The 19443-nt window shown below is 43.9% G+C and overlaps 1 protein-coding gene across 5 annotated transcripts in view; it reads right to left on the bottom strand.

Annotated features, from left to right (window-relative positions):
• Positions 1–19443, bottom strand: part of MTCL1 (microtubule crosslinking factor 1) — a 117573-nt gene that overhangs the window by 52291 nt on the left and 45839 nt on the right. For all 5 annotated transcript variants that reach the window (XM_063077033.1, XM_063077035.1, XM_063077036.1 and 2 more), the window contains exon 4: positions 330–389. In XM_063077033.1, the coding sequence (XP_062933103.1) occupies positions 330–389 (60 nt within the window). The remainder of the gene's footprint in view (positions 1–329; positions 390–19443) is intronic.

Genomic DNA, 19443 nt, shown 5'->3' with positions numbered 1-19443 from the left:
TTGAAATACAAAACACTTTTTTTTTTTTACCAGTTCTGAGTACTGCCAGACCCCTAAACTACACCTATTGATGTTTCACACAAAGCTAGTCTGTTCTCTTTCCAGAAGAAATCACCAGCTTATCAGTGCAAAAGAGAAATAAAAGGGAGGAGCTGTGCATTTGGAAAAGAAATTTTCATGCCATGGAGGTTTTGAATGAGTCCAAATGTTTTGGAAAGTAATGTTTCCTTGAGTGTTTTAAAGGCAAAGCTAATACTTTTTGAGAAAATTAAAAATGAGGTGATTTCCTCTTTAGGAGATGTAACATTAGAATGAAAAGCTCTGCTTACCTGGTTAAACGTTTTCTTCTCTTTGTACATTTCCCGACTGCCTCTTCGTTTTAGAGAACTCTGAAATAGATCCAAGTGACATTCTGTTACTGAGGGGTCCCACATGACAGCCAGCACCAGGCAGCCACTGTTCCCACTGGTGGGGACACACACAATGGATTGAGGTTGTTTTCCACTAGAAACAACTTAGAGTCAACATTTAAAGAGTTAAATAAGGTTTTTGAGGTCTTAGAATCCTACGGTACTTTAAATCCTAATTATTGTATTTGGGGTATTCCTCAATTATTCACTTTAATGTAAAGACGAGTGATTTGGATAATTTATGACAGTGGAGAAAAGGAGAAAGGTATGAAGTTTTGGAAACAGATGTGTAGTATTTCTGGAGCTGGCTTAACTTCCTAATTATGTTTTATTTGGGCTAATCACAAAATTAATTGGTGTTTCTTGAGTGGCCAGATAAAAAAGTGGTAGAAAGGGAGAAAAGGGTGGCCCTAGTTTACGGAGAAAACCTAATCTGGGTTGCAAAATTCTCGAAAACCCAATTCTAATTCATAATTAAGCCTGTTTTTTAAAGAACTTAGAGTTCATAATTACTCCCGTGAGCAGTGGCTTGGCCGTGTCCTGCAGCAGACGGCCCCCCACCCGGTGTTACACAGGCTGCAGGCACAGCTTTGCCTGCTCTAGGCAAGAAACTGCAAATGTGTCTGAAATACAAATATGAGTCTGAATAAAAGGGCCAAGAAATGTCTGCAATAGACCAGCTTGGCACCAGGGCAGCTGCTGCCCAGGTAAACTATGAAGACAGAAAGAAATGATCAGAAGAGCCAGAGGCACCGGGGAGGAATGCCAGCTGCTGCCCAGGTAAACTATGAAGACAGAAAGAAATGATCAGAAGAGCCAGAGGCACCGGGGAGGAATGCGACAGGACTTGAAACCTGAGACGTTAAGTTAACCCTGAGGAAAGTTGGGGAAGCTCTGGTGGCCATCCTGCAAATGCTGGCAAGCCCTGAAATGGGAAGAGGGTCTCCCTGATGCCCACCTCGCTCTGCAGCTCTGCTCTCGCTGAGGCCTGGGCTTCTGGGCCTCATCTTCAGGTGGGCTCAGAGCCTGACTCCTGGCTTCACTGCTTTGCTGCGAGCCCATCCAAAACAGTTTGGAAAGGAGGCCCTCATGCAAGTCACTTACATTGTGCTCAGAACTTAAGCTCAGTGACTCAGTACTGTTCACATTTTAAGTGTCTCACTCTCAGAATCCCAGGCCTGGCCATTTATTGGCAGAATTTTAGGTTGAGGAATAATTAAAATTCTAGTTTCCCTTTAGCCTTTAGGAGGCTGGAGACCTGGAGCAGGGGGAGTTAATTGAGAGAAGACTCTCGGGGCGAAGGGATGGAGAAGGCTACAGAATCAGCATGGAGTACAGACAGGGCTTCCAGGTTAACAAAGGAGGTTGGAGGAAGCTCCACTCTAAACTCAGTCTCCGCTAACAGGTAAAGTTAAGCCTGTCTAAGGAATGGCTTGTTTTTGTTCATCCATAATATAATAGAGGTTTTCCAAGATTTTCGCCTCCATACTGTAGGGGAGGAGTTTCTTTTATTTGAACGAGCTGAGTGAAATAAACATTCCTGATGGTTCTCTACAGAGAAGAGCTGCAGAGAGCCTGTTCCCAGGCTCCACCCTCAGGGATCTGATTTGGGGACTGCAGTGAGTGTTGAGCCTGCTGTCTGAGCTCACATTCTCCCTGTAAATAAAGCGTAGATTCTGCATGGGCTAAAAGAAAACTGAGGATCTAGAGGTGAATGGAAAGCTAGATGTGGAGACAAAAGTGTTTTTAAATCTATGCACAATCAGGATACTGCATTTGACACCAGAGACAGAAGCACATTTTGGGTGGGGCTCATGGTGGGAGGAAGAGAAAGCAGAGGTCTGTGTGGGGAATCTAGCCCTGCCTGCTGTGTCTTTTCCCCTTGCTGATGGGCTGGCAACTGTAGCCCTGAGTCCAGTGATCCTCCTAGTGAATCACAGAACAGGTTGGGAGTCCTGGGACACATACAGCATTCACAATGGCACATAGAATGAAAAACACTGCAAAGATTAAAGAGTAAATGTGCAGAGCCTGTATGAAGGAAACCATAAGACTTTGGTGACTGACATAAAATAATGACTGCTGCAGCCTGTTGGGGAGACTATGTTATAAAGCAATATCATGTTTATCCCAAATAATTTTATAATGTCAAATATAAATATAAAATAAAATATACTGTATAAATAAAATATTAATAGTAATCATCTTCACGTGATGGAATTATGGGTGATTTTAATTTACTTTTTTGAGGCTTTTTATAGTCCCCAAATTATCTACAGTGAGTACTATTTCCTTCAAAATGGAAAGGGCTGGCTGGTTAGTTCACTTGGTTAGTGTGGTGCTGATAACACCAAGGACAAGGGTTCAGATCCCCTTACCGGCCAGCCACCAAAAAACAAGATGAAAAGAAAAAGCCAGGAAATTAAAGTCTGCATTTTGAAGATGTCAGAGAAAAGAGACTGTCACTGACTCCTATGCAGGACTGCAGTGGCACTTCACTGGATGTTATTCACCAATTTCCTGGGTCTCTTCCCCAAAACTGATATTGGTTTTATTAGCTGGTCCTTCAGGTATGATCTATATGTGGTTGGTTAGAAAGACTGCGAGCCCCCTGAGGGCTGGAGAAAGTGTGCTGCAGGTCCCGGGGCACATGGTAGCCTGGCCAGTGCCCTCACATGGCTCGCCCATGCAGAGCCTTGCCAAGGGCAGGGTGCTGAGTGCCAGAGCACCGTGGGTGTGAGGTCCTAGGTGCAGGACAGTTTGTGTGCACATTGTTCATGCCCATTTTATTCCTGTGGGTGATTAGAGATCCAGTGGAGAGTCCCTTCCAAGGGACAATGAAGGGAAAGGGTAAATGCAGACTGTCAAATAACTGGACTCAGGATGGGGTCTGGCCTGCTGATTAATTCCACTCTTTCGCTTTAATCTGGTCAACTGCTGGCAAATCAACTCTACATTCCTACTGAAAAACAAAAAAGTTTGTGAATCCAAATTGAATCCATCTAAGGCTGATGCATTTGCCGAATATCGAACATGATTAAGTAAAATGTGAAGTTAGGCAATTATTTGGACTTTCACGTCAATTCTTAATGCTTCCTATTTTAAGTTAGCCCATCTCTTCCACATAATTTTGGAAAAACTGACAAGCTACCAATTGCTAAAGTGTCTCGGAGACAGACTTTGGGCTTTAAATTTAGATTGGTAATAAAAGGAGGCAAATAAAAATTAGAATACTGTAAATTACGAGTAGTATGGAAAAGAGGGTATAGATGTAGGCTGATGATTTTCAGACTCTTACAGATTTTTATTTAGAAAGTCTGTTGGGTTTTTTTGGCTGATTTAGAGCACATACAGATATAAAATCAGATTAAGAAAATGAAGGTAGACAGGTCTTCTCCTTTTCAGAAGGAAGTGATGAGGATTCTCTTGCCCATTTTAAAGTTCTCATTTAAAATGCTGTGAAGTGTGAAGGGTAAGAATTCCTAGCTTCTCCCTCAGCAAAGGCCTCTGGGAGATTAGCTCCCTTCCCCCCAGGACTCCCTGCACCTCATGCTGCAGTCGCACTGCAGGCCTGATAAACATAAATCCCCCCTTGGATAGAGGGGGGAAACCCGCCACAGCCACAGTGCTAAGGAGACCCTTTCTCTTGGGCCCTGTTAAGAGAACAAAGATGATACTGACAATTGCCACTTGCTGGGCACTTGCTCATGCCAGGCATAATACTAAACTCTTTCTTTACTCATCTATTATGGACTAAATGTGTATGTCTCCCCCAAATTCAAAATTCGAAACGCTAATGCCCAATATAATGGTATTAGGAGGTGAGGCCTTTGGGAGATAAACAGGTTTGGATGACGTCATGAAGGTGGGACCCCCACGATAAGATTAGTGTCCTCATGGAAGATATGGAGCTTCCTCTCTCTGCCATGGGAGAATTCAGCAAGAGGGCGGCTTTCTGCAAGCCAGGAAGAGGGTCCTCACCAGAACCCGACCAGGCTGGCAACCTGACCTTGGACTCTGCAGCATCCAGAACTGTGAGAAACCAATGTCTGTTGTTTAAGTTCCCAGTCTATGGTATTTTGTTACAGCAGCCCAAGCTGACATAGACAATATCTAGTCTAATTCTTACACAAGCCTTGAGAAGTATATATTATCACTGATTAACACACAAGAAAATTAAAACAAAGGCAAAAGTCAGGTAATGTTTAAAATCCCCCAAACCTGGAGGAAGGACACCAACTTGAGCTGAACTCCAAGCCTGTGCTTTTGGTCACAGACCTCAGACCCTCAGAGCTAACTTCCAGGGCACTCATAGCCCAATCTCCCAAATTTGGCCTGTTTTTCTTTTTGTTTTCTCATCAAAAAATTCTCCCTTTCTTTAGCAAATACACAAAGAACTATTATAAGAAAAGGTTGCAAATTGCTATGTTCGTAAGTCACCTCATGGCTATGAAATACTATTGCTGGCACGCTGATGATTTCTGAAAGGATCTGAGCTGGAGACAGCAGAAGTCCTTATTTGGAAAAGACAGAAAACTGTTACCAGAGGACAAAATACCACAAAGTAAATGTGGAAAAGAGGAGGAAAATTATATTGAGACACTTTGGCTGAAGAAAGGTACAGCTATAAAAGTCAGAGTGTGGCACTGGATTCCCAACAGCCAAGACAAAGAGAAGAAAGGCCCCAGCCACACTGTCCCACCTGGAACGGACAGAGACTCCCCCAGCACATCCAGTCTATCAAAAGCCACTCTCCCCTGGGAAAAGAACAGGATGATCAAAATGACAGGTCACGCACACGCAAATTTGGGGAATATGACATACAAGTGCTTTGCAATATGGGCTGGTCAATTCACTTTAAAATGTCACTGTACCAATCAGCCACCAATCAATCAATCAATCAATAAATGAATAAATAAAACTTAAAAGACATATATCTTGAAGCCTAGTTATTGGAAAATTGCTGGCTAAAACATATTACCACATAGTAGTCTGAGCCAAACATCACAAAATCAACTAAATTCAAGATGACAAAATAAAACAGTAAGTCATAATTAATACGCAAAGAAAAATTGAAACTCATGATCACTGCAAAACCATAATGATATGATCACACCAGAAACGAAGTATCCTTCCCCCCCAAATTGTGAGAATCCCAACTCTGAATGTGCACATACATCAGCACTCAACACCACCACCAAGCATTATATGACATATCGATTGGAATCCACATTTCAGGAGCCCGACTGATTTAAGTGGCCCTTGAGCACTCACTAAAGTTGAAAATCTATAGAAACGTATGTTCCATTTGCCTGTCAACTTGTGTCTTTTTTATAATAATCTGTTCCTGGTCCCCCACTGGTCTAATGGAAGGAAATACAGCAGTCTTTCAAGAGAGGCAAATTATTTACTAGTCTAATGAAATAATACAAAAGGGTTAGAAGTAATTTGAAAATGAGGCCTAAAAATCATACAAATAAATGATATATTAAAATGTTGCCCTCTTTTCATAGAAAATTCATCACTCATTTGTTTCAGGTATATGTAATATGAAAAAGTATTTAGTACTTTTGTTTAACTTTCAAAGAAAAGAGCATATAAAAAAGTTCTGAGTTACTTCTGATACTATTTTATAACAATCCACCATTGCACTCTGCAGACCCTCTAATTTGAGCATTGTTCTAATAACAGAGTGCACTGTTATACTAGTAAAACTTTATGCACACATTTGTCAAAACTCAGCAAATGTAAACTGAAGATCTGTGCATTTCAGCATATGTAAATTAACTCAAAGTGTAAACAAAAATCGAGCTCTAGTTAACAATGGGTATTTACAGGAAAGTGAATAGGTATATTTAAAAAAAAAAGCTGTGTGAATAGATAAATAGATGATTAGATGAATAGATAATGTGATAAATCAATTATAGTAAAATGTTAACATAGAATGTAGGTGTTCAATATAAAATTATTTAAGCTTTGCTATACGTTTGAAAATTTTCATAATAAATGTTGGGAAGAAAAATATTAGGCACATAAGTGTTCACTTGCACTGAAAATAAATAATATAATATTGTACCGCCATTAAAAATTATGATTACTAAAAATTTTTAGTGACATGGGAAATTTTTCATAGAATGCCAATCTTTTAAATGTAGGGTAAAAAACATATACTTAATATAATCTCAGCAAGATTAAATATTTTTGTCTTGGAAATATTTGGGAGCAAATACACTAAAATGCTACAGATCTTATCAATGGGTAGAATTATGGGTGACTTTAAGTTTTTCTTTACAGATTTTTTTTATTCACCCAAACAGTCAAAATTAACACATTATTTTTCAAATCAGAAAAGATGTTTTTAAGGACAATAGAATTGACCTTAATGCAAACATCTCCACACCCCATTAAACCTTTGCTCCGCCTCACCTGGAAGTGATGGACAAGACTGATGGAGCCCAGGGACTCAAGCCAGACAGAAAGGAAGAGGAAATTAAGCTGGAGGATTAACCCCTAGGCAGGATTAGTTCTGTGCTACTGGGGAAAATCAAATCCATTTTTGCACAGAGAACAAAATAGGGCCTAATGGACATTTGGGGACAGCAAATGGAACTCTGAAACTCTAATTGCCTTCCCACGCTAACAGCTTCCTATCTGAGAGGCTCTCCCACTAGGCGAGGTCTAATTATAATACTCCATCTCACTGACTGACCTGCATCTGCCTAGGATCCTGGTTATCTGAAGCCACTGCCTGGTTCCCTTAATCATCTGCCAAGCTGCTCTGAAATATCAGAATTGTTCCTGGCTAGCATTCTGTATAAAAGCCATTCATGTTCCTCGGGTAAATCTTCAGCAATTTTCATCTCCAAGCAGTGCAGCTTGGATTCCTACTTCTAAGCACCTACCAGGACAGGCTCTTTAAGTGATTTAAGGGGAGGGCAGGGATTTATGCCCCATGGTTGCATGATTCTTAGGGAGCAAAAGCTCTCTCTATTCTCTATTAGCCTCCATCACTGTCTTGGTAATTGCAGACGATTCAGTCAGGCAAGAGCAATAACTGAGCTGCAGGGCAAGGAGCAGGACAGGACGCTACCTGTTCCAAGCAGCACGGAGAATCCCCTGGAATCTGAAGAGTTGTCCTGGCCTGGTGGAAGGGCCTTCCGGCTGGGTTGGCCAGTGAGAGCTGGGAAATAAACATGCTTCCAATAAAAGGTAATCTCGGAGCAAAAGAACGCCACTGAAGAACAATTCCCAGCCCTGGGGCTAAGGATGGGCCCAAGGCAGAACAAAAGCGGGGGCTTCCCCTCACTGAGGAAGGCTGTGGGGCAGGGCCGTGGCTAGGAGCAGACATTCTGCAGAAGAATGAAAACAGCCCTGGTTTTGTGTGATGGAAACCAATTAAGCTGGTTTTATTATCTCTGCTGCTGTCTTCTTTAGTGAGTACACTGGCTAAGAAGCTTGACATTCCAAACCATGAATATTTCTGCTAGTACACTATAAGACAGAACATTGCAGACAGTATTTAAAGGTACGACCAGTTGCCAGAGCCAGTGTTTCCACAGCAGCTAAAGCAGATGGCCATGATTAAAGCCACCATCACCTCCAAGTCCCAAACTGGGCCCCCCAGACCTGGGCCTCTGGTGCAGACAGTGCCCACGGCACAAAGTCTGTGAGGCGGCCCCCCAGCAGCCCAGCAGCATGCTCCCCACATGGGAGAGTTGCTCCGCTCCCCCAAAGAGCTACAACAGCTTGTGTCCTGCTGAGGACAAAGCATGGTGGATTGGCTCACGGGACAAAATTTCATGGAGAATGCTGGAGGTGGCCCCATCAGGCATGACTCCGCGGAGTGCCCCTGCTGAAATGCAGGGCTGGACTGCTCATTAAAGATGCCTTTCTCGTGTGCAGATCTGCTTTGTGCTTTTATAACCACATCAGTCTAGTTTTTTTTTTTTTTTTTTTTTTTTTGTCTTCTAAACGACACCTAATCTATAACCAGTTTCTGTGGTGAAAGACTGGCTTGAGAAAATCCAGATGTTGCTAGATCTTCATCTGCAAGCTATAAAAGTCTGGAAGACCTCGCACAGGTATAGAAGGGCGAGAGTGTGCATTATTTAGACTGGAGGCAGGATTTTGTTAGGATGGCTCCTCCTGGGACTCTGTGTAAATCCATTTGTGCAATCAAGATGGATCCTAATGGCTTCTGAGTTGACAGGAGGAAGAGGTTTAATCAGGAAGAACCGTCTGCCTGAAAGCCTGGCCTGCTTCCTTCTCTGATGTAGCTGATGGGGCCATTCCCTGCTGGGACAGATCGCATTGTCTGATCTCTCTGAGAAGCCTGCGTGCCTACTTTGGAGCTATCACCTGGCCAAGGAAGAAAGCACATATCCTAAGTCCTCCTAACCCTTGGATTCTGATTTTACTACTCAACAAAGTCACTATGAGGCTTCCCCTGGAGGGGGTGGGGGTCGTGCACGCAGCACCTTTCCCTTGTCACTTCACGTCGTTCGGGCCGCTTACCCATGTTTCCATCCTTTTACGCCTCCACCCTCTTCCCGGCTGTCAGGGCGGGCTGTGCTCAGCTGCCACCTCCCCCATTTCAACTTTCTGTGGGCGCATCTGCTTGGTTGCTGCAGTGTGCAAATGTGCTTCAGAAAACTGACTGATGTTCTGAGAAAGAGCCCTTTGGAGATTTAAGAAGCAAATGGCCTGCACATAGGAAGATGCCAGGGAAAAGGCTTTTTTTCACCCCCCGATGTCAATTCCCTTTTTCTTCTCGCCGCATGGCTCAGGCTTCATGCCAGCACCGCGCTTCACTCACACACCTCTGCACGCCACTGTCTGGCTGTGGCTCTTCTCCTGAGCATCTGATTTCTTCTCTGCTTATCGCCTGGAGTAACGGCACCTGCCATCTCAGTCGTGAATGTGTAATTTCGACTGATTTTTTAAAACCTCCAAAGTATACCTTTAGAAAAACTTCGAAAATTCAAATTACAGTTCGTTTTGCCCTGGATAGTAAACTCTATTCCAAAAGTGTCCAAACATCTTCTCAAAGTTTTCAGTTTTCCAGCAAGCACGTGAAAGTGTGTAAGCCATGTAGGCAAAAGCGAGTTAGGAACGTAAGCGATCGTCTCCAAATCCAGGCACGTCACTCGACTGCAGCGTTGGGCTAGTCCCTTGAGCTTCTGGTGCCTCGATTTCCTTATTTAAAAGCAGGAATTATAGTAATACCTTCCTTATATAAAAGGTTCTTGTAAGGATTAAATGAAATAATACACTGAATAAGTGATAACCATAAAGCAAACATTAGTCTGTCAAACAATAATGATTCTTTTCTTGGTTAATATTTTCAAGAGCTAATCAGGCTTTTTTTCTTGCAAAGTGGAGAAAAAGAGCCATTATTAATCATTCCAGCTTTCTTCTCTCTCTAGGAGAAAACCAGTGTTCAGAAAAAAGTATTTTTCACTCTACACAGGAATTGTGGAGTATAAACTTTTTCAGCTATGTAGTTTCTGTATATTCTTTTTTGTATATGGAACAATATTTAGGTAAGTTAGAATCCTAATTTCACATCACAGGTCATATAAAGTCTGTCATGAAAATGGTTTACTACTGTCTGTTAATAATTCATAGGAGAAATTTTAACATAACAACAACAAAATTCCCTCCTATAATGAGAAGGCATTATTTCTGTCCTTTCAGGGAGAGAAGTAGGTCAGATTTTCCACAATGCAATTAAGTATGCCAAGAGCCAAAGGCAAAAATGGCTTCACACACAATTTATAGGCTGAGTCAAACCACCGGTAGAAAACAATGATGCGACCCAATATTAGATCCTAATTTTCAAAGGGGAGACACTCCTCTGTGCTACCGGCAAGGCTTTCCTTCAATGTTCAAATAAAATGCACAGTGAGGCTGCGAGAGTTTGGCTGAAGTGAAGGATAAGTAACAGCATGAAGCAGAGGGAAGGGAAATAAAGAGAAAAGAGCCTCGGAAGGAAGCCTCTCCCACTCAGCAGCTCTGCCTTTGCTTTAGATGCAGACTGAGAAGCAGAGCGTGGCAGGAAACGGGCCGGGAGGTCTCCTCTGGCTGTGGCATCAGCCAGATGCACAAATCCCAGAAACCTTGTCTTGATGTGACCCGGCATTCAGCTGGAAAAATGAGGGAAGACTTAGAACACGTCCTAGGTGGGGCTTTAGGACCACTTAGACTTGGTGTCCTGGGTAGCCCCACAGGAGGAGCCCCTGCCAGCCCACCTTGTGGCAGTCCCAGAGGACCCCTCCTGGCGCTGCTCCTTCGGTGGACATTTTTCTCCTCCTCCTTTACTTCTGACCCCCTGGTAACTCCCGGGCTTCAGTTCTGCTTTCTTCCACACAGCTGGAAACAGACAGGAACAACTCAGCCCCTCCTGTCCAAGGCCTCCTTCACTCTGGGCAGATACCAGATGTGTCGCTATTGACGAGGACATTTTGAACGGGCGTAGTTGTGACTTATCATTTGAGGGTGCAGACTTTCTTTGGGCAATTAGCAGATTACCTCAGGCTACAGAATATACAGAAGACTTTGAGCCACCAAAAGATAATTAAGAATGAAATTAATAGAGAGGAGAAAGAATACACAGAAAGTGAAATGTAACCCAGCCCAGAAGCAGCTGCTGCAATGACAGGTGGGCACAGAGACAGCCGCCGAGCTAGACCACAGACATCCCAGCTCCCTCCCTGGCGCTGCTCTCTGGTGTTCGTCCCCCTCCTCCCGCCTGGCTCCTGTGCAGCCTCAGATCTCATGCTTCCTACGTCCCCACACAGTCCCCACATCGGGAGGGTCCCCATGTGCTTCCTTCCTCTCTGCACGTGGGCTGCCGTAGACATTGCTCCTGTCCCATCCCGTGGGAGTTCCTGGCAGCCTGCCATCTGTCCCCAAGGACAGAAGCCACACAGCCATCTTTGCTCCTCTCCCTCATTCTACTTTTGTCACCTATCGTCCACCGCACGCCACCTTTGCTGTCTGTCCCTCTCCTCAGGCCCGCAGTCAAGGGAAGACTGTTCTATGGAGAGACTCCTTAGTGGTAGTCCACCTCCCTCCCCCCAGAGTTACTCTCCCAATCAATCCTGGACAAGCTAATAATGTTTGGGGGCGCGGGGAGAGCCACGGTGGCATCTCCATCTAGTTTACATGTCACTCATGCATGTGCAACGTGACTATCCCCGCAGCTGCTATACGACGTGCTCTGCATGCTGCAGCGCTCACAGGCACGTGGTCAGTTTTAACCAGAGACCACACAACACAATGCCAGGCACCTGTTTCCATGACAGCAAGTGGACGCTGTTCATCCATGTGTCCTTAACACCTCCTCCAAAAATCCCAACCTATAGAAAGCTACCTTTTTAAAACATTAATTACCAGAGACACAAACAGATACTTGCACACCAGTGTCCACAGCAGCATTATTCACAAAATGATGTGATTTGGGTGGCAACAACCCAAATGTCCATGGACAGCTGAATGTGTAAACAAAATGTGGTCTACACATACAATGAAATTATATTCAGACATATGAAGGGATGAAATTCTGACAAGTGGATTAACCTTGAAAACACTATGCTTGAGTGCAATAAGGCAGACCAAACAAGGACAGATACTGTACGGTTCCACTTACACAAGATACCGAGAACAGACAAATTCATAAAGACAGAAGGTAGAACGGCAGTTCCCAGGGGTTTGGGGGAGAAGAAAGAATGCGGAGTTATTGTCTAATGGGACAGAGCTTCTGTTCGGGCTGATGGAAAAGTTCCTGAATGAGATGATGGTGATGGCCAGCCAGTGTTAAGGGTGTGCTTGATGTCACTCGGTTTATGCTTTTTTAAAAGGGTTAAAATGGTAACTTTATGTTATATATGTTTATCACAATAAAAGAAAAAAATCCACTAATTATATCCAAAATAGTCTATTTTAAGAGTCATAAAAAGCACCCCAAACCAAACTCCACGTGTGGATACTGCAGCTTACGTTTCGGGTGTCGCTACGTGACCTGTGATTTATTGCACTTTCCACGCATGCAGGACTATACGTTGTCTTTTCTCTCCTTTTATGGCCAAGAAGCTAGGAGTAGCTCGTACTGTTTTTAATCTGTAAAATACACATTCAGACCAACTCATACTGTTTATAAATGTTTTGAAGGCAACTTTTAAACAGTGACCAAAGCTTTAGCAAGTTATTTCTCCAAAGTCCTTACTTTTTTTTTTAATGATGGCACACATTTTAAAATTTTATTTTATTACACCTCTATAGGTTGTTTCTCCTCTATTGACATTTCAAGTCAGTATATTTCAATCAACTATTACATGCATGGTTTCTTCATAAGAAGTAAATAATTTCTCATTCCTTAATTTATTTGTGAAAAAATATTTTTAAAATTTACCAGAAAATACTAGAGGGAGAAATTTTGATTTCTCATAGAGTTATGAAATCTTAAAACTTGGAAGTCATGAAGGAGTACCTTCTGCTCTGTGTACACACACACATGCACTGCTTCTCATGGAAATATGGGAAGAAAAAGAATGAAAGGAGCAAAGGAAGTTGGAAAGAGAGAAGTAAAAGAGGATAAATACCAAGCATTATGTTTATTCCAGCCATAGCTCTGGCTGACCATGTACTCCAGCCTCTGTATCAACTGACAAGTGCGAATTCCACCGGCTGCTTTCTTGTGGGTCAATGGGACAAAACTGATGAGATACCACCAAAGGACGACAGAAAGAATGTCAGGTAAGCTAGCCCATACTTTGCGTGCATTTTGCATCTAATAACTTGCTCCATGATGGCCAAACACTCTCTGTTCACAATCTCCTGTCCTGACGCCACTCTGAGGTGCGTGCTGTCGTTCCGTTTCACGTGCGAGGGAGCAGGTTCAGAGCGAGGCACTTGCCTGCCACCACAGCCGGGATTTGAACCCGCGTCTCTCCACGGTGCTGTGCTGAGAGGAAACCAGGTCAGCATCACGAAGGGCTGTTCACCTCCGTGCTGACAGCTCTCACGTTCCAGACACGTGTGAGGTTAGCCCCCGACCCAGAAGAGCACACGACAAGGAACAGCACTCCCAGCACAGCCGGGCTTGCTTCATAATGCTGCAAGAGTGCAACCCTGGACCCACTGCATGGCACTGGCACTGATGTGCTGGGCTGGAGCAGCCCTAACCCTCCAGGACACTGAGGCCCTAGGAACACATGCCTGTGGGTCCCCCAGAGAAGCCGAGCATACAGAGCCACGCCACCTTCCTCTCAGTCAGGACACACGCTCACCACCCTCTTCAAGCTCTGGGGGCCCCGGAGACCCGGGTCTAGTGTTTTCTAGGTTTCCAGTAGAAATGGAAAACCAATTATAATAATATTTTATTTGTGGCCACTGCACTCTTCTCTAGAAATTTGTGCCAATTACATGCTTCCCTAAAAATCCTGGGCTTGGGAAGGCAACTCCCTTGTAATAAGGGCCTCATTATGGCCTTCTACTTTTTCAAATATGTTTTCTTCCCATGGGATTGTTTTTATGTTGTTTGTGACACATGAGAACCTCTTCAACGCCCCTGCTAGAAGGGTCTCGGCATCCCGTGGGGGAAAGCAGGGTCAAAGGGAAGCAAGGACTGAGAGAAGGTTTAAGCGTGTGTATTCCTAGCTCTATGGAGAAATCTCCAACCTCAGAGCCGATGTTCCAGCACAGTCTTTGAAATTAACAGTTTTCTTTCCAAATTCCACCTGAACTTGGCTCCTCTGTACAGCTAGACAGCAGCTGGGGTCTAAGAACGAGTAAGAGCTCCAGGAAAGATGCTGAAGATATGCCACGATTTTCTTCTGCTTTGAGAAGAACAAGCTGTACTTTATACATGAAGCCATCCAGATGCGCTTTGCCAAAGAACATGCTTGGTGGCCAGTGAAGACACTATCGATGAGTTTAAAAGCATTCAGTGTCACTGTATGTGTGATCTGCTATTTGTCTTCCCACTCAAAGGCTATTTTCCTCAAAAAGTGACCCCAAGTGCAGAATTAAAGAACAGCACCTCCCCCTTTCCCCAACAACACAGTCCTGTCACCCGCTGCTGTCCTCTGTTCTGTCCCTGTACCATCACTGTCCTGCACAGGCACTGCGGAGGAGGTATTTCAACTGTATTTTACTAGCTGCAATAAGGGAGGGAAAAAAGGAGGAAATTTTTAGACAAATCCACAACTTTGATATATTCAGTCCTCTTCTCCTCTACTGTGAAAATCTTGTCTCTGGTTTCCCTGGGTGTCAGCACAATTTGCAACAATATGGTTTTGTTTCCTTGTGGCACCCATTACTGTCTGATCACAAACGCCCGACAACCAACGATTTGCAATTCATTGAGGTCCCCCGCCCTGGAGAGATGAGAGGGTGCCCAAGTATGTACTAAGCACTAACAATTCTCAGGAAAACTTCAACAGCAGAAAGGAACATGCCCACAGCTTATGCAAGACGTGACTTTCACAGATTTATCAAGTCCTATAAGCTTAACTAGAATCCTAAAGCAGAGCACCACACGTATCACAGATGAGATTAGTCAACCTGAAAAATGTATCCATTGTCTTTAATTACCCCAAATCCTACGGATGAAGAAACCCCCAGGCAAAGGGCACTGCTATAATCTATATAAAATGTCACATAAAATTATTTCCACCTAGGAAGTGTGAAGTGAACCACAGTTAGGTAAGTGGAAAAATCTCACGGTGGTACGTCTGGCATAATTCCTGAGGGGCTGGAAGAGTGTGCTACCCTTCAGCTTTGTGAGTCATTCCTGAAAACACTCCACAGAAGAGCACTTGTGCCCGTCCTTTTATCTTTCTTGGATAAAAAGCTGACAATCCAGTCTTTAAAACCTTTGTTAGCCAAATCCATAGTTCTAAAACCAGTTAAAGGAAGAAACATTTATCTATGTCAAAAGAACATGAACATTTTATTAATGATATCAACAACAATAAAAGAAGACAATGACGGTATTTAACACCCACAGTAAAAACCTATTGCTTTTAAAGATCTACAAAATTTTATCAGACCACCTTTATCAGAAGATAATATTCCTCAAAAAAAAAATTTCAAAAATGCAAATGACCTCCTTCTCTATCTGTATCTCCAAACATACCCTGCAATTGCTGTAGACATGCTTCTGCAAGGTGACACGGCTTAGCACACGTGCCCCCTTCCCATCCTAGATCCCTGCTGGGATGCCAAGAGCCTCCTCATCGCGTGTGACCCATCTTCAGTGGGTAGCAAATACTCACGCTTTACCTTTCCACAGGCCTCCCTGCTCCCTAAGCCTTCTCTATTTTTGATTCTGACCTGTATGCTCTATAAAATGTATTATGGGAAATTTCTTAAAAGAAGAACCCTTTCGTAGGTGAACTGCCTGTTAGAGAGCCTGTGAGGGACTTTCTTGGTTGCCAGGACATGCATCTTTAGTCCCTAAATGACTGTTCACTGACCTGGCATCCTCAGGGAAAGAGGAAGTCCACTCAAATTTCCAGGGAAATAAAACTTCTCCCCTGTAGAAGCTAAAATTTAGAAAAACAAATAAATAGAGTCAACTATTATAGATGGCTGTGAGGTTCTAGACTCCTGGAAGTTCTGAACCTACGATGAGGGCACTGTGGTAGCCCACGGCACTCAGCAGTGGGAGAACCAGTACTTCTAACCCCCAGTTACTCTTTCAGAAAAGACATTGTGCTGTTTCCTGCCTTTTTAAATGGAATCTATAGAATCTTTTCATCATGTCTGAAGCTCCCATTACCAGCCTTCGGGGACTCTACCATGGGGCTCTCCAGCTGACTATTCCACGGTGCCTATGCTGTTCCCTTCACCCACCATTAGGGTGTCAGCAGTGCTTCCCCTTTGCCCTGCTAGTGTCAGATCGGTTAGGGGCTGGGGTACTAGACAACCACAGCCATTAGAAGCAGATAAAAAGCCCAGCTACCTTCACGTAGAAGGGCTCTAAGAGGAGACCTCACTCACTAAATACTTCACTTGGGACTCAGTACAGTTCCCTGGGGAATTCAGAGCTTTTTAAAGAAGCACTCTGGGGTTTGTGACCAAACTACAGATGCTTGAAGCTGACAATGCCTGAATTCTGGATAAGAGGGATGTCACCATGCAAAGAGACAAGACACACTCTCATATTCCATACTTACCTTCTCTTTCTCCCTCCTCTGTAAAGTCTCTACATTTCTTTTCTCCAAAAAGTTTGCCTCTATCCTTCAATATTTCTGAAACTCCATCCAAGTGAGAATTTGAACTTCTTACCTTTGATATGCACAGCTGTTTTTTATGGCTAGCTGATGCTAAAATCTTGCACTGTTGCACAGTGGAACTGTGACAAGAGCCAGCAGTCGCCACAGTGTCTGACAACCTCCAAACAGGCTTGGACCCTACAAGAGATCCCAGCCCTCATGCCCCAAAGCTCAAGCGCTTTCCTCCCAGGAGAGAGCCTCTGCCTCCCATCCTGCATAGTAATTCTTACTGGAATACAAACCTAACAAAATAGATCAAAACAATCCTATCAGTATCATGTTTTATAACTTACTGTGGAAACTCCACAACAAAGTCCTGCTCTATGCCCACCTCCCTGTGAACCAGTCATTCTGTTGACTTTACAGGGCTGCATTCTCACAAAGAGGATGATGGTTTGTCTTTTAAAGGTGGCTTAGACATTAAAAATAGTCATGAGCCGTCACAAAATAGGTCAGGTTATCCTGGGGCTCCTGAGAGGTGTCCTGGAAGTCTCAGAAGCTGCACTGGCTTCAGGAAGGTTTTCTGGGACAGGAGTGGTCCCAGTGACAGCGACAAGAGCATGAGATGTCCCTGAAGTGTCCTTGGCAGAAACATTTGGTTCACCACTCTTTCATAAAGAGTAACAACAGCACACGCTGCAAGGCCAGGGCTAGAGAATGACCTCAGCACGGCGCCCGATAGCTGAGCTTCTTGAGGGGAGGGAGTCAAGGACTGAACACTCGTGGTTTGGGCTGATGTGCCCATTTTCATCTCAAATAAATCCTGGTTTAAAAAAAACCAAAAAACAAAACCCAAAAGAGCACTTGCGACCTTGGCGTCAGAAGGCCCAAGTCCTGGCCCTCGCCCCTGCCCCTGTGTGACCTCAGGCAAGTCCCTGAGCCACAGTCATCCCATGCATAGAGAAGTTACCACTTAACTCCCAGAGGGGAGGGGAGGAGTGATCGTGCCTCGAGAGCCTTTGACGAAACGTGCAGCATTGCTCAAATGTGCTGTATCATTCGCACAGCCTTCTGCACCCAAAGCAGTTACTGAGGGACTCCAAAGTCATGTTTTCAGTGATTCGGGTTAAGTACCCCATCCTCCCACCCCCAAAAGGAGCAAATATGAACTAGTTAATGCCAGCAGGGGTGCTCTTTGATACTGTAATGTGGAAAGGATCAAAGAGTTGGTGCAGAATTAGGGAGACTTTTCAGGTGTACCCCACCTGCAAGCTATTTTCTTCCCACCAAAAATCCTGAAGAGCTAAACCCTCTTTCCACTAGTACTCTTGCACTTCACCTATCAGGGTGACAGAGGCTGAGAAGTGGAGAACAAGAGAGAATACAAGACACAGAGAGTTGCAGGGGTGGGGAGCAATATCAGGGAGCAGGCATTTTGCAAAACTGCATATTTCTGTACCACTGCTGTTAGGAACCAGGGTGGCTATGGCATAAAAATACAGACAAATTAAAAAATACACAACCATCCCTTATATAAATCTTATGAAATGACTTGGTTGACTTTTCTCTCTGACATGACTGGTATTTCATTATGAAGCACTTGATGGGTTTACTTTGTTTCATGTAAGGCTGTCTCATCACTCTCACATGTTATAAAGCTAAGGTCAAGGACGGAATCATTGGCTTCTTGCATATTTCCAGTAGCACCTGGTGCAATATTATGCATAGAGGGATTACTTTATAGATGCTTGTTTAAAAATAAGGGAGAGAGAAAGAAAGTGAGGAAGAAAAAATTTTCTAGCAGTTGCTTATCATGTAAGTCTGCAGGAAAAGCAATAGGATTTTTAAATAGTCTGAAATAAGAATTAACATATGTTTTACATTTGAAATATATAACCACATTATATGCTATGAAATGGTCCTGTGTTAAATAGCCAAAAATTTTAACACTCCTCTCAGATTTTTACCTACAATATCGTGATTTTCATATTTTTATGTCATTAGGAGACAGTCTCAAGGGTCTCATGCTTGGGCCTATATATTTCGCTGGGTGTGGCATAAACTCAGGGTTTGGACCCGTCTTTCCCTGGACCATTTCTCGGTACCGTGTTTGCAGTGAGCAACCTTAAGGGAAGAGGTGACGTTTCCCTCTGCAACAAAGAGCAGGCTTGCTTACTGTAAGACAGTATACGATGGCTTTAAGACGGTGGGTTCCTCAGCTGCGACAGCCCACTGTGTGCACAGCATCCGCCTGCGCCCGCTGGGTCATGCTCGTTAGACCTGGGGACAAGTGGAGCTGGCTGTGCAGATGCTGCCTGCTGTGCCTCAGTAATGAAGTCCTTGGTCTCTGATCCAGCAAATGTAGTGGGGAACCCTCAGCATTTTCTGATTGTTAGGCCTGACTCCTTCCCCTGGAGAAACTGTTTTAGAAATTTTATGATCGGCTGTCTTAATTGCAAACTCTGGCTTACCTGTTTCCTGCACCCGCCTGTATCCATGTGCTAATAGGAGACAACAGCAGTCTCACACCGCCCTATGGTCTGGATACAAATTAGGCTCCGGAGCTGACCAGTGGACTGTGTCCCATAATCAGCCAATGTGAATTAGCAGGGCTGCATCCCTCATTTACATAAGAGGACCTGAATGGGAACTTGGGCAGGAAGTTACGGTGGATATTTTGGCTATAAAGACTGCCTCTTTCCTTTGTTCAGGGAGACACTGGTCTAGGAGTCTTTACTCCCCAGTGCTCCCCTTGCTTGCAAGCAATGAAGCTCTGTAACATCAAAAAGAGCCGTAACACCAAAGAGAGCTGT

Source organism: Cynocephalus volans, chromosome 13, assembly GCF_027409185.1.
Source record: "Cynocephalus volans isolate mCynVol1 chromosome 13, mCynVol1.pri, whole genome shotgun sequence".
Lineage (NCBI taxonomy): Eukaryota > Metazoa > Chordata > Mammalia > Dermoptera > Cynocephalidae > Cynocephalus > Cynocephalus volans.
Note: the sequence above shows the minus strand (reverse complement) of the source record. Positions and strands in the feature narration are given on the sequence as shown.